Consider the following 26,049-nt stretch of genomic DNA (forward strand, 5'->3'; position numbering starts at 1 on the left):
GAAGTTTTTTTTTTCTCACGGTCCAGAGACAGGATCAGTCAGAAGATGGGGCCACACAGCTGACAGGAGTTCAGCTCATATGTGCGCCCCTGAACTGATCTTCCTCTGGGTTTTTATAGTCCTTATGCATGGCTTGGCAAACATATGTTTATCAGTTGCTTACGTCATTTGGCTAATCACACAGTTACACTCAGGTTGCTAGGTTACATTCTAGAGCTACTAAGTGATGCTCTTATCTTTAATGTACACACTTTGGATATGTTTACATACTTTTGCTAGAGTTCTTTTTAGATTCTTAGTTTCTTAATTCTATTACATTCAATACAATTCTTAATTCCTTACTCTAATACATTCAGTACAAAAATGTAAAAAAAAAAATTCAAAAACTAAAAAAAAAACCGTATATTTACATGTACAGCCCTTTGTGATCTGGATCATTTGGATAATACTTTTCAAACCTAAACTTTTGTTAGTACTGAACACGTGTGTGTATGTGTCTGTCTATGACAGAGACACAGGGACAGACTGCAATTTCAACTTTTTCTTTAATCTTATATTCCCTCATGATTTCATTTATTTTACACCAATACCTTTTTAAAAATTTTTTTAAATTTTTATTATTTTTTTTTTATTTTATGTGTATGAGTGTATTGCCTGTATGTATGTGAGTACACCCATGTTGTGCAACGCTGTGGAGGTCAGAAGAGAGCTTCGGATTCCCCTGGAACTGGAGTTAAGGACAATTCATAGCTGCCATGTGGGTGCTGGGACTCGAACTAGTGTCCTCTGCAAGAGGAGTCAGTGCTGTTAACCACTGAGCCATCTCTCCAGCCCAACTAATACCTTTTTTACCTGGAATAGACTCTTCTTTATTTGCATGTAATTCATGCCCTCTGCCAAGAGGCTTGTTCTATCTTTACTAGTAGAGTTGGAGCTTTGCCATCTGTGTGCTGTTAGCACATCATGTTGTAGTTAGCTTAATTTTTGTATACCCCCACCCCTGAACCTTTCTTAATCTATGGAATGATGAAGAGATGTTTTACTAGTTTTATTGTACGTATACTGAAACTCTAGTAAAGGCTTTATATTTGCTGAATGTTCTATGCATATATGTTGAATAAAGGATGTAAAAAGCAATCATAAAGGATAGAAAACTGCTTTAAAAATTAAAGGCATCAGGGCTGGAGAGATGGCTCAGTGGTTAAGAACACTAGTTGTTCTTACAGAAGACCCAGGTTTGAATCCCAGCACCCACATGGCAGTTAACAACTGTCCATAACTCCAGACCCAAGGAATCCGACAGCTTCTTCTGATCTCCACGGGCATTGCACTACACTGGTGTACTTACCTACATGCGGGCAATACGCACATACACATAAAACTAAAAAAAAAAAAATTCAAGGCGTCTTACAGTGAAGTAGTTTCTAATACTTAATAGATAAATAATGTAAGTTGTAGGCTTATAACTTTGTTCCATTAGTCTTTGCTGGATGATATTGCATGTAATATGTAATACTATTTGAAATACTGTAAAATGAGTTATATAGTGAATGTAACAAAATAATTTACTTATTTTAGATATGCTAATGATTATTTTGAGTAGTAAAATTTATGCCACTCAATTGAAGAACAATCAGTAATGTAGTACTCTTCTCTTTAGGAAATCAACTATTATATTGGTCTTTTTATTGTGTGTGGTAGAGATGAATTTGATTACTGCAATATAAATATTTATATATTTTGAGTAGGCATATATTATATGCAAACATAGAATTTTATTCTGCAACTGAAAGCAGTTAAATTTCATGTAATATATTCTACCAGTAAAATAATCTTCAATTATTTGAAGGTACACCACCTCTGTCTTTGGAAAAAGACAAGGAAATTGACCTTGAACTGCTTCAAGATCTAATGGAAGTTGACATTGATCCTTTAGATATTGATTTAGAAAAGGATCCTCTTGCCGCCAAAGTTTTTAAGGTATGATATATTGGATTTTTTTTTTTTTTTTTTTTTCGGTTTTTTTGCCTATACCCACTGAGATAGTACATGGGCCATTAGAGCCAAGAAACTGATGGGACCTGAGGAGGCACTGCTGCCTAATCCTCTCAGTTCTGTGGATTTCTTTTATGCTTCTCCCGGGCTTGCTGCCTGACCCAGTTCCCTCCTACCTCAAGCTGGCCTTGCCTCTCGCCACCTCTCTGAACTTACACCTGCTCACTTGTCTTCTCTTGGCTGTGCTCTGCCCAAGATCTCTCCTCTACTCTCCTGTTCTTTCTTCCCCTTCCCTCTATTCCCCTCTTTACCCCTCCTCATCAGCTCCCCCTTTTTCTTTTTTTTCATTATATTTGTGGTTTGAGAAAGTGTCTTTCTAAATAACCCAGACGGGACCATTTTTGAAGCCGGGCATGGTGGCACACACCTGTAGTCCCAGCACTTGGGAGGCAGAGGCAAGCGGATCTCTGTGATTTCAAGGCCAGCCTGGTCTACATAGTGAGTTCCAGGACAGCTGGGGCTACAGGGAGACCCTACTTCAAAAAGACAAAAAAAAAGAACAATTACTAAAATCGTAAGTTGCTTGTGGGAATTTGAAAGGATAAGGAGAACATTTATTATGTAGTTCTAGTTTTCTTAAAATGCCTAAATATATGTCATTCAGTAAAGAGACAAACAATTCACATTTTCCACTTTTTATTTTTTTAAGCCCATAAGCAGTACGTGGTATGACTATTGGGGTGCTGATTATGGTACCTACAATTACAATCCTTATATTGGAGGTCTGGGAATGCCTGTAGCAAAGCCACCAGCCAACACAGAGAAGAACGGATCCCAGACAGTCAGTGTCTCAGTATCTCAGGGTAAGTGCGCATGCGAGTATTTTAAGGCATATCCTATTCTTTGAAACAAGCTGTAAATTTATGTTTTATTTTTTCTTTAGAGAAGTTGAATCTAGTATGCACTAGCTGGGTTGCTATCACAGCTGTGCTATACATGCCATTCAGAGTTGTGTTTCTGTCAGTATGTTTAAAGAGCTTCCATTTATTGATGACCCACCTTTTTTTCTCTGTCAAAATAATACCGTAAACTATTTGATGGTTTTGTGGCTTGTGAAATGATAATACATAATTATACGTGTAATTTATTGTTGAAGTTTACTTAGTTTGTATCTGTGTATATGGGGGCAGGGTATGCACATGGGTGGGAGGCAGAGGCACATTCCAAATGTGTTTCTCAATTGTTCTCAGAAATCCTTTAGGCTCCCCCTGTCTTTAGTTCCAGTCTGGGGTTACGTATGCACCATACAATGCCCACTAGTTTTTCAAGAAGGTGTTGGAATTGAGCCCAGTTCCTCATGACTACACACTAAACATAACAGCCATTTCCCCATCCATAAAGTTTTATTCTTCAACACAACAAAACCGCTTCAGAGATACTATTTCATCCTTTTATTTATGTAGACTATATCATACTTTAGCAATTGTGCACATAATAAAATATTGGAAGTTGACTGGAGAGAATGTTATCCTAAACCATTTGAGAGTACATTTTTAGACTTTTTTTTTTAATTGGTTTGGTTTAGTTTATTAGATTGCGTTTTTCTCCTGAAGTACATCAAGGAGCATATTTCATCAAAGTTAGGAAATTAGGGCTAGAGAGATGATTCAGTGGTTAAGAGCACCTACTCCTTTTGCAGAGGATCCAGATTTGGCTCCCATTACCCACATAGATGCTCATAACCATCTGTAACTGCACTTCTAGGGGATCTGACCTCTGTGGGCACCTGGCACACACCTTTCATCCCAGCTATTGGGAGACAGAGGCACTGAGGAGGTACAGAGGCCCCCCCAAAAAAACCTTTTAAAAATTAGGAAATAGCCGGGTGTGGAGGCACCCGCCTTTAATCCCAGCCCTTGGGAGGCAGAGGCAGGCAGATCTCTGTGAGTTCAAGGCCAGCCTGGTCTACAGGACAGCTGGGGCTAACCCCCCCCAAATAGGAAATTAATTTTACAATTATCTTATATGAAAAGTCCATTCCAGTTTTGGCAATAATGTTTTTAATGCACAGGGACCCAGTGAAAAATCAAGCATTACATTTGGTTGTCTGTCATATTTCATTTGCTGGCTTTAACTTGGCAGTTTCTGAAAGTTGACTTTATGATATTGATCCTTTTGGATAGTCCAAGCCAGTTATTTTGTTAGCTTATAGACTCATTTGAGGGATATTCTATTTCCTCATTGTATAGGTCAAGGTCACACACCTGGACAGGAGTATCACAGAAATAATGGTCAGGTTTTTCTTCTTTGCATCTTATTCAATGACTTCGACTTTCCTCTCATGGTCTTTAGATACTTAGTTTAGGCAGTGGCAGTGTCTGACAAACTTCTTCATTGCAAAACTGCTCTTTGCCCTTTCATAAAAATTTATTTATTCATTGGAGTAGCAGAGTAGTACCTGGACGCCTAAAAAAAAAAAAAGCCTGCCTGGGGGCTGGAGAGATGGTTCAGCGTTTAAGAACCCTGGCTCTTCTTGCAGAAGACCTGGGTTTGAATCCCAGTATCCACATGGCAGCTAACAACTGTCTATAACCCCAGTTCCAGGGGATCTGACAGCTTTGTCTGTCCTCCAAGAGACATGGATGCCCTCCAAGGGACACGACATGGGTGTACTTACGTACATGTAGGCAATGCATTCACACACATAAAATAAAAATAGTAAATAAGCCGGGCGTGGTGGCACATGCCTTTAATCCCAGCACTCAGGAGGCAGAGGGAGATGGATCTCTGTGAGTTCAAGGCCAGCCTGGTCTACATAGTGAGTTTGAGGACAGCTGGGGCTACAGGGAGACTCTGTCTCAAAAAGACCAAAAAAATAAAATAAAATATATATATTTTTAAATGCCTTTCTGGGTGGGAGAGATTGGGTCTAGTGATTGCTGTGCAAGCATGTGGACCTAAGTTCAGATCCTCAGCACCCATATTAAAAGCCAGAAATAGTGGTTCATGCTTGTAATCCAGTGCTGGGGAGGTAGAGGTAGAAGGATCTTAGGGTTTTGTCTGATCAGGCACTTTAGGCAAAAGGGCAAGGTCTATGTTTAATGAGAGACCCTGTCTCAAAAAAAGTAAAGTAGGTACCTAGAGGAAGATACGCCATATTGAATTACAGCTTCTAAAGGCAAATGTATGTATGTATACACATACACATTGAAAAAAGCAAAACATCCCATTCCTCTGAATTTCTTAATTAAAAAATTGATTAGACTATATTTTCATTAAATTCTGACTGGGTTCTTGATTTCCAATTTTATTTTTTTTTATTTTTTTTTTTTTGCGGGGCGGGGGTCAGGTTCTCCCTATAAACCCAGATGGCCTGAACTTGCTATATATACAGGCTGGCCTCAATCTCACAGAGATCCATCTGCCTCTGTTAGGATTAAGGCTGTGTACCACGACACCCAGTGCTGATTTCCTCTTTTATTAAAGATGTTACAATTTATTAACATTGTTTTTTGTCATTTGTTTTTATTGGAAAACATAGGTATAACATAATTTTGACCACTTTTCATGAGTATTTGTCATTAAATATACTCGTTAATTTATTTTGATATATAAATTGTTTCTGATATGACCAGTAGAATCTCTCTTAATATGGTTTCTGGCTTTATGACGTGCTCTTTTTTGTTTGTTTGTTTTTGGTCTTTTTTGAAACAGGATTTTCCTGTAGCTCCAGCTGTCCTGGAACTCACTATGTAGACCAGGCTGGCCTTAAACTCACAGAGATCTGCCTGCCCCTGCCTCCCAGGTAGTGCTGGGACTACAGGCGTGCGCCACCACTCCCAGCTTACACTCCCAAACATTTAAACTGATACTACTCTTACGATTTCTGGTAACTTCCTTCAAGGGGGCTTTTGAAGACAATATAACAAGGAAAACCCTTAAGCTTTCTTCCTTTTTACATTGACAGTGAAAATTGCACTAGAATTTTCACTAAACTGGCTGTATTTTTTCCCCTGTCTTAAAATGTCTTTACTGATTATCTTCACTGTCTTGATGACTTCTTGTGCCTAATTTGGCATATATAGTTCCTTTATCTTGTGGGTTTTCTGTACCTTTCTTGGCACTTCAGGTTGCTCTTGAAATGTCTTGAGAATTCAGATGTTAGTTACTTGAGATTAAGAAAGACAGGAGCCCCTTTGGACAGTGAGCCTAAGTTGCAAGTAACCCAGCTGTATCCTCTACTCTGGGAATGCCTTTTCTCTTAAGTACTATATTTTTAAGAATTGTCTCAAGGGGCTGGAGAGATGGCTCAGCGGTTAAGAGCACTGACTGCTGTTGCAGAGAACCCGGGTTCAATTCCCAGCACCCACTGGGCGGCTACGAACCGTCCTTAACTCCAATTCCAGGGGAATATGAAGCCGTCTTCTGACCTCTGCGGCATTGCATGACACGGGTGCGCTCACATACATGCAGGCAATACACTCATACACAGAAAATAAAAATATTTTTTTTTTTTTTTTGATTTTTATAATATATATATATATATATATATATATATATATATATTTGGTACAATAATAAAAAATTAACTAAGATGAAATATTATCAGTGGCTTCTGGATCTATGGCTCAGTTGATGTGTAAGCATGAGGACTGCAGTTTGGATGCCCAATAATGTAATATTTTTTAAAAATTGCGTTAAGAAAAATATGGTTAAGAAACCAGGATATGGATGGTAGATAATATTTTAGTGATTGCTTCTATACCCTCTTGGTAGACAGAGTTAGGAAGAGAGAGAGAGAGAGAGAGAGAGAGAGAGAGTTTGTACACGTACCTGTTTTTCTACACACTTATATTGAGTATCATCAGTTAACATTTATGTATTTATTATCACTCTCTGGTGTTATTTTAGTTTTCTCCCCTTCTTATTTGTACCTCTTTTTGTCTGAGGGAGAAACCCATCTTGTGTTTGTTTCCATTGCCACTGTGTCACTTACTTAATCCACCTATCTCTCACCCATTTGCCATCTTTAAAACCCCTTGCTCAGATGTTCTCCCTGCTTTAGTGCTTGTATCACAAGCCTGCCAGGCTTGCTTTTCCCGGCATTCAAGGCTCACCCTTTTTTGAGAATATTGGCATTTTACTGTAGTAGGTAGGACATGAGTCATAACAATAATCAAATATCTCCTCATCCTTATCTAGCTTTAGATGCTCGCCTAGAAGTTGGACTTGAGCAGCAAGCAGAACTTATGTTGAAAATGATGTCAACTCTGGAAGCTGATTCTATTTTACAAGCATTGACAAATACATCTCCTACCTGTAAGTGTGATTATAATTCTTAGATTATTGCAATGAAAGATTGGTTTACTAAGTAGCATATATTCAGTAAGTCAAAATTTAAAATTCAATACTTGCTGTAAATATGAGGGAACTTAAGAGTATATAGCCCCACAGCTCCTCTAACTTGGTAGCATGTTGAAATAAGACAAAGGATTTATAAATGGAAATATAGAGTGTGTGCCAAATAATTCCCTGCAAACTTAATCCAAAGACCTGAACCATGTTATTGTTATTATGCTGTATGAGGGTTAAGGAAGTTCTAAGACCATATAGCTCATCACTGGCATTATGATATGGTAGACTTTTTATTTGTTTTTTTTGTGTGTGTGTGTGTGTGTTTTTTTTTTTTTTAAGACAGGGTCTCCCTGTAGTCTCAGCTGTCCTGGAACTCACTATGTAGACCAGGCTGTCCTTGGACTCACAGACATCTGCCTGCCTCTGCTTCCTGAGTGCTGGGATTAAAGGTGTGCACCATCACGCCCGATGATATGGTAGACTTTTTATAAATAGTAAAGTCTTTATCCTGAAAGATTAGGCTGGAGGTATAAGAGAAATGACAGTCAAAGATTCCTATGGAACCCCAGAATAGAAAGGAGTTACGTATTAGTTACAGCAAAAGGATAGCAAATTAAAGTCTTGACAAGAACAGGTGGCCTGACAGATCTGGCTATTGCCAACACATTTCTGGATTTTCTTCTGTCAGGGGAATGCAGTTGGAGAGGAGCACCCTGTTTAGCAAAGACAAAATTTGAGGAGATGTGCTATTGAGTAGAAGATAATGGTTATTTTTTTTTTTTACTTATGCAAATCACTACACACTCTGATGCTGAATGAATCAAGAACTAGAGATAATTGGTAAAACCCAGGGTAATCACATGTCTGTGTAGGAGAAGTTACAAGTTATTTTAATAGATAAGTTTGGGGTTTTGAATTTTCCCTATGGAAACAGGAAGATTGCAGTTTATATGTATTTCTTGTCCATAGGAAATATTGAAAACAGGAGAAAATCCATAATATTAATAAGTACACTAAAATTATTGTTGTTTATTTTCTCCCATGTTGTGTGGAAATCCTTTATTGGGTCCAGTCTCTCTACGACAAGTGACAACTCAGTACTAACCCAAAAGCTCATTTCATTGTTTGATATCACTTATTGAGTATAATTTATTGTCAGTCTTTTTTAAATTAATATCTCCATCCCTTAATCTTCTAGTTTTTGTCTACTGTCCTATACCTGGGTGTCTATAAGTGGATGGTTTCTACATGCAGTGTTGTGCATTTCTCTGCTCTCTATTACATTTCCTTCCTTCCTTCCCTCCTTCCCTCCTTCCCTCCTTCCTTCCTTCCTTCCTTCCTTCCTTCCTTCCTTCCTTTATGATGCTGCAAGGGACATTTCATATTTAAACCACATCAAACACCAAACTTTTTTTTGGTTTGGTCTTTTTGAGGCAGGGTTTCCCTGTAGTCCCTGGTCTAATATAGACCAAGTTGTCCTCAGTCACTGGCCTCTGCCTCCCCAGTGCTAGGATTAAAGGCATGTACCACCATGCCCAGCCATAATATTTTCTTACTGCTCCTTGTGTAAACTGGGTAACAGATCTTTTGAAAGCTGTACAGTTGAGTCTAGAGGTTAAGAATTAATGCACTCAGTGGTTAAAAGCGTTTGCTGTGCTGGGCGTGGTGGCGCATGCCTTTAATCCCAGGACTAGGGAGGCAGATGCAGGCGGATCTCTGTGAATTTGAGGCCAACCTGGTCTACATAGTGAGTTCCAGGCCAGCTGGAACTATGGGGAGACCCTGTCTCAAAAAAAAACCCCCCCCCCCCCAAAAAAAAAACAGCACTTGCTGCTTTTGCAGAGGACCTGAGTTCAATTCTCAGCATTTACATGGTGGCTAACAACTATCTGTTCCTCCAGTTACAGGGGATCTGACGCCCTCTTCTGACCTCTGCAGGCATTGCACTACACGGGTGCACTAATACACATGCAGGCATACAAGTAAAATAAAAACAATAAAATATTTTTTTTAATGAATTAATGAACTATAGACCTGAGTTAAATAGCCAGCACTTCAAAGAAATAAAACAAGAACTGATTTATTTTATATAGTAGAGTATTCTAAACTGCGTTCTCAGTAATTAGTCAAGATTTTTCTTTCCTTCTCTTTTCTCCTTTATTAATTAGGGGGGGGGGAAAAGATAGAAATTATTCCTGTGAATTTTGATGCTTCTCTCCTGTCTCCTTAACTTTCTAGCAATGTTATAAAAACCATTTTCATAAATACTAAAATAGAACTATTGCATAGAATTTTTTTTTGTTTTTTTAATGATATATTTTTACTTTGTGTATGAGTGTTTTGTCTGCACATATATGTGTACCACATGAAAACAGTACCCACGAGAGACCAGCAGTACCATGGGAGACGAGGAGAGAACCTCATATCTCTTGGAGCTGGAGTTACAGATGGTGGTGAGCCATCATGTAGGTGCTGGGAACTGAACTCAGTTTCTCTGCAATAGCCCTATGTGTTCACAACTGCTGAACCATTGTTTAGCCCCAGAATTGAATTTTAATTTAAAAAAATTTAACCTATGCTTAACTATTAATAATCAGTTCACACATGTACTGAAACTTGGGTATAAAATGGTGCTTGTGTTTGTTTTTCAGTATCGCAGTCTCCAACTGGAACTGATGATTCAATTCTAGGGAGTTTACAAGCAGCAAACCCAAACAACCAGCTTATTATACAGTTATCATCTGTGCCAATGTTAAATGTCTGTTTCAATAAACTTTTTTCCATGTTGCAAGTTCATCATGTTCAGGTATGACTTTAGGGTAAATCATATATTTTCACATATTGCTAGTCTGTTAAGAGATGGAACTAAGTGGAGAGGTCATTCACTATCTGACCAGGATGCTTTATATTCAATTGAGAAAAATCTGAGAAATGCTTTAATCTGTGTTTATTGTTCTCTTTATTTTCATTAATTAAAACAGTGCTTTACTTCCTACTGTATATTATATGTATCATGTGATTTGAAGACTTACCTTTTTAATTGAGGTAAATGTGAGATGAGGTAAATTATACATTTTGATTCCGTTAAATTTTGTTTCATCAATAATTTTAATATCTTTTTGCTTGTCACCTGAATTAAGGTAGCTGGAAGGAAGTATTTAACAATGAAAAGTCTTTACTCATGACAAGATTTTAAACATGAGATTTTTGGTTGAAGGGTACTTTGTAATCTAATAAACACATTTCCCCCTGTTGCTCTTTCTCTTTTAAGTTGGAGTCACTTCTCCAGTTGTGGCTCACATTGAGCCTGAATTCTAGTTCATCTGGAAACAAAGAGAATGGAGCAGACATTTTTTTATATAATGCAAATCGAATACCTGTCATTTCATTAAATCAAGGTAAGATTTCTTAACTGAAAAAACAGTAGAGTACAAATGTCAAGTTTTAAATAGTAATGATTATTTTTAAATAAACATTGTCTTTATTGTTAGAGTTGTACTGTTTCAGTGCAAAAGCTTTTTATGATGTCTTTTATCGTGGCACATGTCTTTAATCTCAGCACAGGAAATTGCAAATAAATGTGAGGAATGTCCTTTTGTGGTGTTTTGTTGTTTGTTTTAGTACGTAATCTGGTTGGGAGACTGTACGAAAAACCGTGTAGCCATGAGTGCTTAAATTTCTCCAATCTTGCAAATGATGTAATTGGAACAGAAATGTTAAGTAACTTAGTCAAGGTTACAAAGTTACTAATATAAAATAAAGTAAAAATAAGACAAAACTAGGACTTTAACTAAAGTCACTATCTCTAGAACCAAGCTATTTCCTATCATGCAAGTGTATGAATCAAAACTAGAGAGATGTGGTGGTGTACACTTTTAATCTCAGGCACAGGGTGCCTAGTCTCTGTGAGTTTGAGGCCAGCCAGGTCTACATAGTGAGATACTGTTTCAAAAAAAGAAAATTTGAAAGGTCAAGTAAACTTAAACTTAAAAGGGGGGCGGAGAGACTTTCTTACATACTTGCTAATTAAGAAGAACAGAAAGCTCCGGTATGTGTAGTGCTTGTGTGCAATTAAAATTTATAATGTTTGCAGTCTTTACCTGTTACTCTCTTAAAGTTTTATCTTGTACATAGTTATGTTGTAATAGGTGTGTACTTTGTTGTTTCAGTGTGTTTTTTTGTTTTTGAGATGAATCAAACAGTGGGAGAGATGATCAGCTAGAGAAAGCTGTCAGTCCTTTCTGGATAAATTACCAGTTCATTAACTTTTTCCCAGTGCCTAAGTACAGGAATACTTTTTTTTTTTTCTATAGTCTTTTTGAGACAGGGTCTCTCTGTAGCCCCAGCTGTCCTGGAACTCACTGTGTAGACCAGGGTAGCCTTGAACTCACAGAGATCTGCCTGCCTCTGCCTCCCAAGCACTGGGATTAAAGGCCTGTGCCACCATGCCCGGCTCAGGAACAGATTAATAGGAAAATAATTAGCTATGTCTAAGTAAAGATTGTCCTCCATATCTGAGGATGTTCTAGAATCATGTAATCCAACCTGGCCTTCACTTCATGGCAGCTCTCCTGCTTCAGCCTCCTAAGTGCTGGGATTGAAACATGAGCCCTGATATGCAGTTTGTAAGATGAATTTAAAAAATTTTTGCTTTGCTTTGTTTTTGTTGTGTTTTGGGTCAGATCTCACTATATAGCCCCAGCTGGCCTGGAACTACCTGTATAAACTACGTTGACCTTGAACGCCTATCTTGAGCGTCCATGTTTCCTAATTATTGTTTATTGTTTAAGTATGTGCTTTGATTTTGAAGTTGTTTAGTTTTGATTGGTCTAATCCATCCTAGATTCTCCAGTATCCTTGATTTGAAGTTTTGGTTCCATAGGATTTGAATTTTCCACAAATTGCATTCATTTTAAAATACAGCAGACTTATAATAAGAACATTTTATTTTATGTATCTGAGCTTTAAACTTTGCCTAAATAACCAACTCTTCTGAGTTTCAGCTGTATTTAGTAGAGAATGTTTTTCATTTGCCTATTTTGAAGACACTTGTTCATGCGGTAATTTTGAAGAAATAGTCATGTCTTTTTAATTCATTGTTGTGTTTTTTGATCATTAATAAACATTCAGTTATCCTGAGTAAATAAATTTCCCATTTCTCTTCTGTGTAGCATCAATAACCAGCTTTCTCACAGTGCTAGCTTGGTATCCCAGTACTTTGCTCCGGACATGGTGCCTTGTACTTCATAGTCTAACACTCATGACAAATATGCAGCTTAATTGTAAGTTCAAAAATTTGTTTAAATCTCTGACAAATACTTTAATATTCTTAATATTAAATCATTAAGGCATATCTTCCAAAAAAATGAAATATTTATATAAATGACTTGGTACTTAATTCTTCATGTTAAAAGTCTCTAGGTTATAACAGTAGTTGGTTGGATTTCATGTTTACGATAATTTCTTGAATGTAAAGTTCTTTCATAGTAATAATCGAGTACTTTCCCATTTTCTTGTTTGAAATTTATTTCTCTTAAATGAGAAAAAAATACCACTATCTGATAATGAAGATAGATTTAATTCAAAGGGTATGTTGTCTATTAATTCAGAAAATATAACCTGTATATGACAAAAAGGCATAGCTTTGGTCTCAATTTATCTTAGAGAATTTAGTTAAAACTTCCCTGGAATGTATATCTTTTTATGTTTCTGGAAAGGTAAGGTAGTTCATCTAAAATAGGACAGTTCAGGTTTAGGTCTTTTTCACTTGTCTGTTAAAGATACATTCGGCTCAGTGTGTTTTTGTAGTCTGAAGAGAAGTTAGAGGAGATAAGTGATAGATGGGGACAGAAATGCAGGTCAGTCCTTCAGGTAGAGATTGTTGAGCCTAGGGCTTCATGCATGTGAGCAGAAACTGCCAATGTGCTGGCAGCCCTCTTTTGTACTTTCTGTTATAAGATAGGGTCTCATTGATTTGCCCAGACTAGCTTTGAACTCCCTTTGTCACCCCAGCAGTCCTTGAATGTGTCATTTCTCCTCTTAACCTCAACATCCCTGATAGCTGTAATTATAGGCCTGAACTGCCAGGCCCACTTGAACTTTTTTGATAAAGAATGTATGATTTTTCTTTGCATCTGAAAAAAATGCTTATATGTACTTCATTTTATTAATTTATGGCCCATTTGCTAGGGGTTATTTCTTTCTTTCTTTTTCAAATAGCTGGTTCCAGCAGTTCCATCGGAAATCAGGAGAGTACTGCTCATTTATTGGTCTCAGATCCAAACCTTATTCACGTGTTAGTGAAATTTCTTTCTGGTACCAGTCCACATGGAACTAATCAACACAGCCCACAGGTGATACAGCTTTTAAAGAGTGATGTACCCTGCCGTTCAATAAACAAGATTTGTAAAGTGTAACTATGTAAAAGTTTTATTGTTAAGTAGTAAATAATAGCCTTTGTATTATCAGTGTAACTATATTATTTATAATGTTGATGTATTTATGCTGAATTAATTCATGAAAAGTAATGTCATGAAATGAACTAAGCTTTTCTGTGTGATACTTTTGTTGTTGTTTTCTTAAAATAACAAGAAACATTCTGAATAAATACTAGAAATCAGGGATGGATTTGATATTTTGAAATTAAATTTTCCTATATCTTACATGAGCACTGGTATTAAAATGAACAATTAATTTTGCTTAATCATTTTCCCTCTTATTGTAGGTTTCCTTCATACTTTCTTACTATGTTTAAATATTGATACATAATTATGATCCTTAATGGAATATATTTAGTAGTCAAGTCTTTTTTAAGAGTTTGTGCTTGCTTTTACATTTTTATCTACTTAGTGTGTGTGTGTCCCAGCATGTATGTAGAGTGTGGTAGTCAGATGACACTTGCTGAGTCAGTTCTCTCCATCATATGGGTTCTGGGGATTGAGCTCAAGTCAACAGGCTCAGGGGCAGCAGGTGCTGCTAAGCCATCTCATTGGCCTCTGACAATCAAATCTTTTAATGAAGGCTTTTCAAGATCCCTTAACTTGATAGTTTTTAAGATTTTTATTGCACTTACTCATTTATTTTTGTGTGGGGGCATATGTTCCACAGTGCATGTTTGGAGATCAGAGAATAACTTTCAGGGTTCTTTTACTAGGTTGATTCTGGGAACTGAACTCTCGTTGTCAGGCTTGGAGGAAAGTATCTTTACCTCCTAAGCCATCTTGCTGGTCTTTGATTAGTTTTAAAATTCTTAGCCTGGTTTCCTTTCAAGGAAGTTCTGATTGAGATTTATAGCCCATAACCATCTCATATCTTCTCTTATTTAACTTATTAAGCAAGTCCTTGATACCTTTAATAGGTATCTGTTATAGCTTGCTTTCTATCGCTGTAAGCTTATAACTCAACAGTCTATTCTGAAGGGAAGCTGAGGCAGGAACTGAAGCAGTGACCATAGTGGAATGCTGCCTTGTTCCCCTGGACCTTGCTCAGCCTGCTTTCTTTTACAACTCAGGACCACTTGCCAAAGGTGGCACCTCCCACATTGGGCTTTACACTCTCACATCTTTAAACAATCAAGAAAATGCCTCATAAACATGCCTACAGGCCAGTTTGATAGAGGAAATTTCTCAGTTGAGATTCCCTTTTCCCAGCTGTGTCAACTTGACAGCCAAAACCATCCAACACAGCTTCAGTGTTCTAGACCTAGCTAGTTTTCTCAGTGTTAGAGTAAGTACTTACATGACAGAATCTCTGCCTTCACCGGTTTTAAATTCTGGTGGTTACTTTTTATCAGCACTCCAATACTGAATATAGTTTACTTTTTAGATAATAAAACAAGCAGGACAAGAAAAAAAGAAAGTAGTTATGAGTGGGGCTGGGTTTTTGTGGGAGAAGAAGCATGATAATGAGGGATTAGTATGCAAAAAAATTGAATTTGAATTCTGTGACCACTAATTCCAGCCTTACTAGATTATCTGTAAAAAAGCATGCATTTGCTGCATCACCCAAAACCGTTCTTGTAGAGGTAGATAGCAGGAAGCAAGTCTGTGTTCTCCTCTCCCCCAGCCACATAGTAAAAATAATTAGAAAATCAAGTTTTTCTCGTGGTAGCTTGGTTTTCTATCAGAAATATGGTTATTAAGAATGGTATAAAGCCGGGCATGGTGGTGCATGCCTGTATTCCCAGCACTTGGGAGGCAGAGGCAGGTGGATCTCTGTGAGTTCAAGGCCATCCTGGTCCTAACAGTGAGTTCCAGGCCAGCTGGGACTGCAGGGAAATCCTGTTTCAAAAAGACAAAAAAAAAAAAAAAGTTATGATTCATTTGTTTGGTATTAGTAATTAACTTAATATTAAAATAGTGGTTTATTTTATTATATTTTATTTTCCCAAAATTCCTCTGTAGTTCTGTTTGTCTGTCAAAGCAGACTATGATCAGGCTTAAAAACACCCTGCTGAAATATCCTCAATCTACAGCACACTCAGGTCACTGATAGTGGCATTCATTGTCAGATCTATGGTCAGTGAGATAGAAGTTTGGGAAAGCAAGTTTTTCTGATTTAGTATAGCTCTCTTTTTAATGTTAGGGTTGTTACTGTTTTGCTTTCTTTAGTGCATTCTCTTCAAGGTTTTGAAACATGCCATAGGTAAGTAAGTCACTTACCCTATCTGAATTCGGGGTCTTCTGTTTAAAATTCACATATTTTTAATAAGGTTGTTCATGAAAATGCAAAAGCAGTTCTTGTAGTTTGGAAAGTATTAAAAATGACAGTTTGTGTAATTTAAGCACATCATCTATTTTGAATTATATAAGCCTTATGTAAATTGTAAGACATAGCATAGTGAAATATTGTCTCCATTAGAGATTTCATTAAGTATATGAAAACATACAAAGTGAATTGGCTTTATTCAGCCAGTGTAATATTTTGTTCTTACTTGAAAAGTTGTAGGAGTGTAGCTCCTGACTGCATCTGATACTGATACCTGACTGTATACCTGATACTGTAAAAATGAATGCTTCTGTCAGTGGCATACAAAGCAGTTTTGAGTGGATATGCATTTCTCTTTAGGTTGGCCCTACAGCTACACAAGCTATGCAAGAATTTCTTACCCGATTACAAGTGCATCTATCTTCAACATGTCCTCAGATATTCAGTGAATTTTTGCTGAAGTTGATTCATATACTTTCAACAGAAAGGTAAATTACAGTATGTACTCTTTACACACATGTCCTGATGTAGAAATGATATGGAATCTCCCAAATATACTTTTATTTAATACTAATTGTGGGTTTATTTGAGAACAAATAGACTAGAGGATAGTTGGCTTAAGGGCCTATGAACCAAGAGTTTTCTGATCATTTGCATTTCATTTCATTGTGGGTCTTTTCAAGTCCCATAGTTTTCTGTAGTAGAAATATAGCATATCAAAACATTGTTTACTTTTAATGGTCTCATAAATTAGCTCAGATTTTTAGGTCAATTCGTTTTTAGGCTACTTAAATTATTTTGAGATACAGGGAAATAAAGGTACCAATAATTTTCATATATAATAAGAAAGCCATAAAAATATAGCTTACCAAAAAGTAAACACAGTAATCTCGCATAGGAATCTTCAGTAAAGAAAATGATCTAGTATGGTAAAAGGAAAAGCTGTAGTCATGCTATTTGTTGGTTCTTGAACTTCACTGAATGTTCTAACATCACACATCATATTACTGATTCGTTTGTCATCATTATTTAATATCTTAGGGCCTCAGGCATGCAAGACAAGAGCTCTTCAACTGAGTAGTAGACCCAACTGGAGAAAAACTTAAATGAAGTCTGAATTAATTAGTGTTCTTAGAGTATACAAATGACCATTATAGAAAATGCCTTGTGATATAAAAAGTATTTTAGTCTGTTTTAAAATAATTTAAATTTCTTTATCTCTTCATTTTCAATTTAGAAGGGAGGTAATTTTAGTTTATTATAAAATGGAGGAAAGAACAGAAGACTTGGGGAGGATTAAAAACTGCCAGATGAATTACTCTTTTAGTTTCTGGATTTGTGATAGGTGATCTTTCAAAACTACTTAAAGTGGCTTAATTTTTAATCCTATGTCTCTTCCCCCCTCCCCCTTTTCTTTTTTACAGGGGCGCCTTCCAGACCGGTCAAGGACCTCTTGATGCCCAAATAAAGCTGTTAGAATTTACTTTGGAGCAGAATTTTGAAGTTGTCTCAGTTAGCACAATTTCTGCTGTGATAGAGTCTGTCACCTTCTTGGTACATCACTATATCACTTGCTCAGACAAAGTAATGTCTAGAAGTGGATCAGACAGCTCCGTGGGTGCTCGAGCATGCTTTGGGGGACTCTTTGCCAACCTCATTCGTCCAGGTGATGCAAAAGCAGTTTGTGGTGAAATGACAAGAGATCAACTCATGTTTGATTTGTTAAAACTTGTTAACATTTTAGTACAGCTGCCTCTTTCAGGCAATAGGGAATACAGCGCAAGAGTGTCTGTGACCACCAATACAACAGATAGTGTTTCAGATGAAGAAAAAGTCTCGGGAAGCAAAGATGTCAATGGAAGCAGTACCAGTATTCCAGGATCTCCTGCATATGTTGCTGATTTAGTCTTAGCCAACCAACAGATTATGAGCCAGATTTTGTCTGCTCTAGGCCTGTGTAATAGCAGTGCCATGGCAATGATAATTGGTATGTATTTGGAGTACTTATCTTAAACTTTTCCTGGTACTACACGTATTTCATTTTGCTTTATTATAAGATTCTTATAACTGATGTTATTTGTAAATACTCTAATAAAGTGGCTTTACTTAAAATGCAGTATCAAAAAATTTTATGCGTCAGTTAAAAAACTAAGAAAAAATAGGAAAGTAACTCGGTTAAGAAAATCAAGATTAAAACATCAGGCTTGAGTGTGAAAATTTGTATCTAAATGCAGAATTCTTTTATAACATGTATTTCATTATACATTTATGTACTATTGTTTGACCTTTCTATATAATTTATTGCATTGCTTTAAGAAATTATTGAACTTTGATAAACCAACAGTCTGTTTCTGGTATATTGTTGCCTACTGGTATTTCTTTCTTTATCACCACATCTTTTTGGTTAGCTGTTAAAATACAGAGTTACATAGTAACATCAATTATTTTGTCTTCATTTTCTTGTTGATACAAAGCTGATAGAGTGATGTTACCTTCCTCAAATAACAGCAGCTTTTTTTTTTTTTGGCCTTTTTTGAAGCAGGGTCTCCCTGTAGCCCCAGCTTGCCTGGAACCATGCTATGTAGACCAGGCTGGCTTTGAACTCACAGAGTGCTGGGATTACAACCACGCATGGTCAGAGCAGCTATTTATAGTAACCACAATGTAAAATCTTGTGTAAAAAGATGCCACAAATGACAGTTTTCTAGATAGTACTAGAGATACTGTATTCTTAATAGGCTCATGCTGAGGCAGGGGCGGGGGGCGGGGGGGCAGGGATGACAGACTAACGTGTACCCATCATTCTTCAGTCCTTTTGAGAAAACTGCTTTTTAAAAACTGTTTATTGCTGGTTTTTATTTTAAAGAATGTGTAATCTTTTATTAAACCAGGTGCAAGTGGCTTACATCTCACCAAACATGAAAACTTCCATGGTGGATTAGATGCCATATCAGTCGGAGATGGACTATTTACCATACTGACAACACTTAGTAAGAAAGCCTCTACGGTCCACATGATGCTGCAGCCAATTTTGACCTACATGGCTTGTGGATACATGGGCAGACAGGTAAGTTCAATCCAGCAATAGCTGTAGTAATTGGAGTAGTTTTTGGTAATGCAAGTAGAAGATTATATATAGAACAGAGAAAATTAGGATTTTTGTAATATATTGGGAATATATCGGGAAAGAAAACAAGTCAGTGGATGAGTACTGTGAATTTTATGAGGCTTTGGGAGCGGGGCTTGTGGAGTTCTTTGGTGTTTTGTTTTTTGAGACAGGTTCTCTTTTTGCTCCAGCTAGCATATAACTCACTATGTAGACTAGACTAGTCTCTCTTGGTGGTGCACACCATCAATCCCAGCACTCAGGAGGCAGAACCAGGTAAATATCTGTGAAATTGAGGCCAGACTGGTCTTTGTTAGCAAATTGCATGCAGACCAGTAGGGGCTATATGGATACCCTGTCTCAAAAATAAAAAAGACAGACAGATGCAAACACACACAGAGAAAACAACAACAACAAAAAAGTAAAAACTGCAAACTTATATTACTACCAAACTGAATAGTTACACAAAGCAAATTAAAGATAGTACAGTTACTCATAATTAAAAATCCATCCTACCTTGTTCTCATTTAATTATATTTTGAAGTAATTATAGGTGAACTGTCATTAAAACATTTCTTTTTAGCTGGGTATGGTGGCACATGCCTTTAATCCCAGCACTCAGGAGGCAGAGGCAAGCGGATCTCTGTGAGTTCAAAGCCAGCCTGGTCTACATAGTGAGTTCCAGGCCAGCTGGAGTTACAGGCACATTTTTTTTCAAAAAAGAAAAAAAAAAATATTCCTTTGTATCATACCTTGGGAATTCTTGCCTATGTCAGTAGATTGTTTCACATCAGCCTCTACATCAGGTACACAGTTACATTGTCCATACCCTTAGAGTTGGCAGTCAAGTCGTAATCTTTCTGTTAATGCATAAGTCAGAACAAACTTCTCACTCCCCATTGGTGAGGCATCTAACTTGTCATATGTGATTCTGAGCGATGAGGTAGCAGGTAGAGCAAGCCCAATTTCCCTCATACACACCATCAGTAACTAGATTATTTTCAGTCACAGCCTCTAGCACAGTTCCCTTGGTTGTTAGTGTCTCACCATCACAGGTTTTAGAGTGGACTATTGTTTTTTTAACCAGCTGCTGGCCAGGTGATTCATGGGAATCACCCACAACTCCAGCCTCTGTTTCTCTCCTTCCACCATGTCCATCCTGGGGAGCCAAACTAAGGTCCTCAGACTTGGGAACGTGTGCCTTTATTCATTGTGCCAGCTCACTAGCCCTATGGAGTTTTTGTTTTTTGTTTTTTTTTAATTTGTATCTTAAATTATGTGTCTGTGTCAATTTGATATCTGTTGTGGGGGTATATACATGTGAGTGGATGAGCCCACAAAGGGTAGAGGCTTTGAATCCCCCTGGTCCTGGAGGTAAGCCACCTGATGTGGGTGGTAGGAATTGAAATCAGGTCCTCTGCAAGTGCAATGCATGCTCTGAACGGTTGATAGTAAGTATTATTAGAATTAGGAAGGTAATGCTGGCTGTTGATAGGCTAATTGTGGTTAATCTACCTCTTCAGCCCCTGTTTTAAATGTAATTACATTTTTCCTTTGGAAAATATCTGAATAATTTGAAAACTTCCAGATACTCAGTGAAATTAGCGTTCAGTGGAAGCCAAAGTACATACACATTCTGGTAAAGAATGATAATAGGTGAAGTTAAAATATTTATTGATTTGGCTGGGGCATGGTGACACATGCCAGATCTCTGTAAGTTCAAGGCCAGCCTGGTCTACATAGTGAGTTCCAGGTCAGCTGGGGCTATAGGGAGACCCTGTCTCAAAAAAACACCAAAAAGAGCCAAGCCTGGTGGTATATGCCTTTAATCCCAGCACTTGGGAGGCAGAGGCAGGCTACTCTCTGTGAGTTCAAGGCTAGCCTGGCCTACATAGCAAGTTCTAGACCATCTGGGACTACAGGAGACCCTGTCTCAAAATGACCAAAAACAAACAAACAAACAAACACAAACATAACACCCCCCCCCCCAAAAAAAAGCCTTGATTCATAGATAGTTGTCTTAGTTCATTCAGGTAAGATTTCTTTGTATTTAGTGGGGTTTTTGGGGGGGGGTGTTGTTTTGTTTAGTTTGGTTTGGGTTTCTTTTGAGGCAGGGTCTTATTGAGTAGTACTGTGTGGCCTAGAAATATTTGATATTTTAAAAGTTGTCAATTTACGAAAATTAATTATAAAAGAATATTGTATTCAGGGGCTGGAGAGATGGCTCAGTGGTTAAGAACACTGGCTGTTCTTGCAGAAGATCTGGATTTTAATCCTAGCACCCACATGGCAGCTAACAACTGTCTGTAACTCTAGTTCCAGGGGATCCAACAGCCTCTTCTGTCCTCCACGGTCATTGCACGACACGGGTGCACTTACCTACATGCAGGCAATGCACTCATACACATAAAATAAAAATAAATAAAATAAAATATTTTTTTAAAAAAAGAAAAAAAATATTGTATTCAGCTGTGGTGATGCACACCTTTAATCCCATCACCCTTGAGGCAAAGGCAGGGGGATCTTTTTGAGTTCCAGGCCAGCCTGCTCTACAGAGTGAGTTCCAGGCCAGTAGGGGCTATAGGGAAACCCTGTCTCAAAAAGATGAGAAAAAAAAAAAAAGGAAAACTATTGTGTCCATTAAGGAATGTAGTTGTCCCAGTTCACAGGGCTTTGTACAATCACATTGTTTTAATTTATTTTTAGGGCTCTCTGGCTACGTGCCAGCTATCTGAACCATTACTTTGGTTTATTTTGAGAGTGCTGGATACTAGTGATGCCTTGAGAGCATTCCACGACATGGGTAAGATCAAAGTCCAGAAACTGTCACTTTAGTATTATCATTTGTTATTACATGTATGTTCATTTTTGTAGTCTATAAAGTTCACTCTTGATGTCAGATCATCTATTCTAAGATGGTTTTCATTTAGTATTCTTTGTAAATTTAGGTGGCGTTCAGCTCATTTGCAACAACATGGTTACCAGTACGAGGGCTATTGTGAACACTGCAAGAAGTATGGTATCAACTATTATGAAGTTTCTTGATTCTGGTCCAAATAAAGCAGTCGACAGCACTTTGAAAACAAGAATCCTAGCCTCGGAGCCTGACAATGCAGAAGGGATCCATAACTTTGCACCTCTTGGTAAGAAAAATGTTACTATATTCTATTACTATGAGATGACTCTGTTTCTTGGTTGACTTGAAGCAAAATTTCTTTGTAGGCATTTTATAGCAAAACATTTCTACTGATTAGAAGGAAGGTGGGACGGTTTTAACAGGTTGTTGTTCTTTTTGAGATAGGGTCTCCCTGAAGGTCCAGCTGGCTTGGAACTCACCTAGAGCTGTGCTGAGACTAAAGGCATATACCACCATGCCTGGCTTTAATAGTTCTTTTAAGCAGACCCTTCCTTTTGACTTCCACGTTTAAATAGATGCACAGCTGATGCAATTACAAAATTCTTAGGTCATTTTCTCTATAAATGTTCACTAGTTTGAGGAGACTTAAGGTCTGTCTTTTAAGTTTTAAATTTAGATGTTTATTCCTTTCTGCAGTATTTCATTTTTTTTCTCATTTTTAATTCATCAATATGGACATCTTAGATGAAGAGTAGCTTTTAAATAATTAGCAAATTACTCTAGATTTGTGGCCACCAATTAATCATTTGTCACATGAATAATGAACTTGTCATCTTGTCAGTTGACTGGCTGTCCTCTTGAAAGGTCTTGATTCTGGTCCAAGTAAAGCTGTTGACAACACTTTGAAAACAAGAATCCTGGTATCTGAGCCTGAAAAATGTAGGTTCAGACTGCTCTGGTAATCATGTTTCATTGCTGAAACGTGTAGCAACAGCACCAAATGTTCATGTTGTCTATCAATTTTTAAAAAATATTTATAATTTTTATTTTATATATATGCATGTATTGCCTGCATGTAGGTAAGTGCACCCGTGTTGTGCAATGCCGGCAGTGGTCAGAAGAGGCTGTTGGATCCCCTGGAACTGGAGTTAGGAACAGTTGTTAGCTGCCATGTGGGTGCTGGGATTTGAACTCGCGTCCTCTGCAAGAACAGCCAGTGTTCTTAACCGCTGAGCCATCTCTCCAGCCCCTCTACCAATTTTTATAGTTTTAAGTATCATAGTATCATTTGAATATTTCTAAGTGTCTTACTACACTTTTTCACAATTGATCTTTTGTTTAAATTATTTTCTTACAGGCACAATCACTTCTAGTAGCCCTACTGCCCAACCAGCTGAGGTACTTTTGCAAGCCACACCACCGCATCGAAGAGCTCGCTCTGCTGCTTGGTCCTACATCTTTTTGCCGGAGGAGGCGTGGTGTGACCTTACCATCCACCTTCCTTCTGCAGTGCTTCTTAAGGAGATACACATTCAGCCTCACCTTGCATCTCTTGCAAGTGAGTACTGGGGATCATTATGGGAATGAGCTAACTTAGAAACAGGTGGAAACGAGAAGTATGCAGCAAATGGTGATGCACCTCCATATGCCTTCTAGATTGCAATTTTTTTGTTTGTTTTTTTGTTGGTGTTTTGGTCTTTTGAACAGGGTCTCCATATAGGATACAGTTGACCCTGAAACCCATTTTTAGACCAGCCTGCCCTCAATTTTACAGAGATCACTTATTTTACTTTGCCTTTCCTCCTCTGAGATTTATTGATTAAGCTAATGTGATTCACCAGGGTGAGCTGTTTTTTACACACACTCCCATGTGTGATTAACATTCTTAGGTATTCTTACCTGGTCTGCAGACTTGCCTTATAATATGATTTTTATTTTATTTTTTTCCTGTGAAAGGGTCTCACTGTATAGCCCTGGTTGGCCTGGAACTCTGTAAATAGAGGAGGCTAGTCTGGCACTCACAGAGATCCGTTTGCCTCTGCCTCCTAAGTGCTAAAATTAAAGGTGTGCACCACTGAGTTTTACCTGTTCCTTTTTCATTTCTTTTAATTTTTAAAATATTTTATTATTTTCATTTTATGTATATGAGTGTTTTGCCTGCGTGTGTGTTCCCATGTCATGCAATGTCCGTGGAACTGGAGATACAGATGATTACTAGCTGCTGTGTCATCTGCAAGAGCAGTCAGTGGTCTTAACTTCAGAGCCATCTTTCCAGCCCCCTATTTTCCATTTTTAACTCCCCCAGATTATCTTAGTTTTATATTTAGAGCATTAACATTCATTTAGATTCAGTGTTTCTCATTGCTATCAAATGTTTAAATTGGATTAAAAACTATGGGAGATTTTATAGATTTCTGCTGTGTTTGGAAGAACATTTTTTTTTTTTTTACTTTATTTGTAAGTTTAATTCTAATTAGTTATGGAATCCAAACTATTACATGAAAAGATATAATTGATATAAGGATAAAGCCAAGCACAGTGGCACATGTCTGGAATCTCATCACTTGGGAGCCCAAGGCAGGAGATTTTGAAGTTTAAAGCTAGCCTGGGCTAAGTGATGAAACCTAATCTCAAAAAACAAAGAACAACAACAGAAAACAAACAAAAGGGTCTGGAGAGATGGCTCAGCAGTTAAGAACACTGGTTTTTCTTGCAGAAGACCTGGGTTTGAATCCCAGCACCCATATGGCAGCTAACAACTGTCCTCAACTCCAGTTCCAGGAGATCTGACACCCTCTTCTGACCTCTGTGGGCTTTACAAGACAGGGTTGCACTTAGATACATGCTGGCAATATACTTGCACACATAAATTAAAATAAAATTAATAAATAAGATATTTAAAAAAAAAACAAAACAAAAGTTAAAGGATAATCTAATACCCAGGTTTAGCAGGTCAAAAGCTAGCTGTTTTAGAAAGTAAAGCATAGCTTGGCATGGTAACCTAGGCCTGTATCGTTAGCTACTTGGGAGGCTTAGGCAGGAGGATTGCAAGTTAAGGATCCGAATGACCTTCATAATGAGTTCAAGGCAACCCTGAGCAATGTAGAAAGATTTTTTTTTTTTTATCATGTCTAAAGATAAAAATAATGGAAAAATCTAGGATCTGGTTCATCAGAAGAGCACTTTCCTGTAAATTCTAAGTCTAGAATTTCCCCTTGTCATCATCCTCCCCTTCCCACCCCAGAATATCAAAACACAATTCAGTTAAGAGTATAAAATGAGAAAGCTTTATTTAAGAGGTGTATGGCTCTTGTGTGGATAAAGAGCCATGGCTAAAGTGTAGATACACTTTACACATGGGGATTAGGGTAGGCTAGCAAGTGCAGAGTAAGTAGGGAAAGCAGGTGCAGATACTTAGAAATGTTTAACGAAACAGGTCGGTTACTATTGGGTTAGCACAGAGATTGAATATATGTTATGCTCTAGGAGAAACTATGTAGATTTGGGATCAAACAGTGATTGAATTATTGAATATTAGGTGTGTCATTTGTTCTTATGGGAATTTAGATTATTTGATTTACCATAGTATATCTGCTCATGGAAATTGTGGCTAATAGTTTCTTCACACGTTTGCAAAGTTAGTTTGAAAGTTGATTTAATTTCTCTAACCCTCAGTGGAAGCCTGCAATAAAGATTTTACTTAATATCTTTATCAATGAAATTAGAATTAAAATTAAAACAAATTAAGGTGTTTTCATCTATAGATATGCTTATTATATTCGGCCTCTTTGTTGTGCTAGGAAGAAACAATTTTCTTGTGGTAGGTGCCATTTATTAACCTCACTGGAGAACCTTAAGATTCAGTCCTTGAACTTTTTTTTTTTTTTAATTGTGAGTGCCAGAAAGGAAACAATGGAAGTGATCGGCCATGGGACGAAATCACTGTGCCGCACTTTTCTTCTATCACTGGTGGAGTGTGGATACCTTCCCTTTGAATGCAGTAGGAAGTAATCAGGAATTTTCTAGATGA

At 37.4% G+C, this 26,049-nt stretch overlaps 1 protein-coding gene across 11 annotated transcripts in view; it reads left to right on the forward strand.

Moving 5' to 3' along the window:
• The window catches only part of Birc6 (baculoviral IAP repeat containing 6), a 218,539-nt gene that overhangs the window by 112,022 nt on the left and 80,468 nt on the right, over positions 1 to 26,049 (forward strand). For all 11 annotated transcript variants that reach the window (XR_003846397.1, XM_029554048.1, XM_029554054.1 and 8 more), the window contains 13 exons: positions 1,850 to 1,980; positions 2,705 to 2,858; positions 7,198 to 7,314; positions 10,002 to 10,156; positions 10,622 to 10,748; positions 12,522 to 12,632; positions 13,570 to 13,703; positions 16,417 to 16,544; positions 17,481 to 18,043; positions 18,948 to 19,123; positions 21,869 to 21,965; positions 22,111 to 22,305; positions 23,377 to 23,577. Coding sequence is in view for 10 of the 11 variants with exons in the window: in XM_029554048.1 (XP_029409908.1) it covers positions 1,850 to 1,980; positions 2,705 to 2,858; positions 7,198 to 7,314; positions 10,002 to 10,156; positions 10,622 to 10,748; positions 12,522 to 12,632; positions 13,570 to 13,703; positions 16,417 to 16,544; positions 17,481 to 18,043; positions 18,948 to 19,123; positions 21,869 to 21,965; positions 22,111 to 22,305; positions 23,377 to 23,577 (2,289 nt within the window). In the remaining variant the exon portion in view is untranslated. The remainder of the gene's footprint in view (positions 1 to 1,849; positions 1,981 to 2,704; positions 2,859 to 7,197; positions 7,315 to 10,001; positions 10,157 to 10,621; positions 10,749 to 12,521; positions 12,633 to 13,569; positions 13,704 to 16,416; positions 16,545 to 17,480; positions 18,044 to 18,947; positions 19,124 to 21,868; positions 21,966 to 22,110; positions 22,306 to 23,376; positions 23,578 to 26,049) is intronic.

The sequence above is a fragment of the Nannospalax galili genome, unplaced genomic scaffold (genome assembly GCF_000622305.1).
Source record: "Nannospalax galili isolate Female #2095 unplaced genomic scaffold, S.galili_v1.0 scaffold344, whole genome shotgun sequence".
NCBI lineage: Eukaryota > Metazoa > Chordata > Mammalia > Rodentia > Spalacidae > Nannospalax > Nannospalax galili.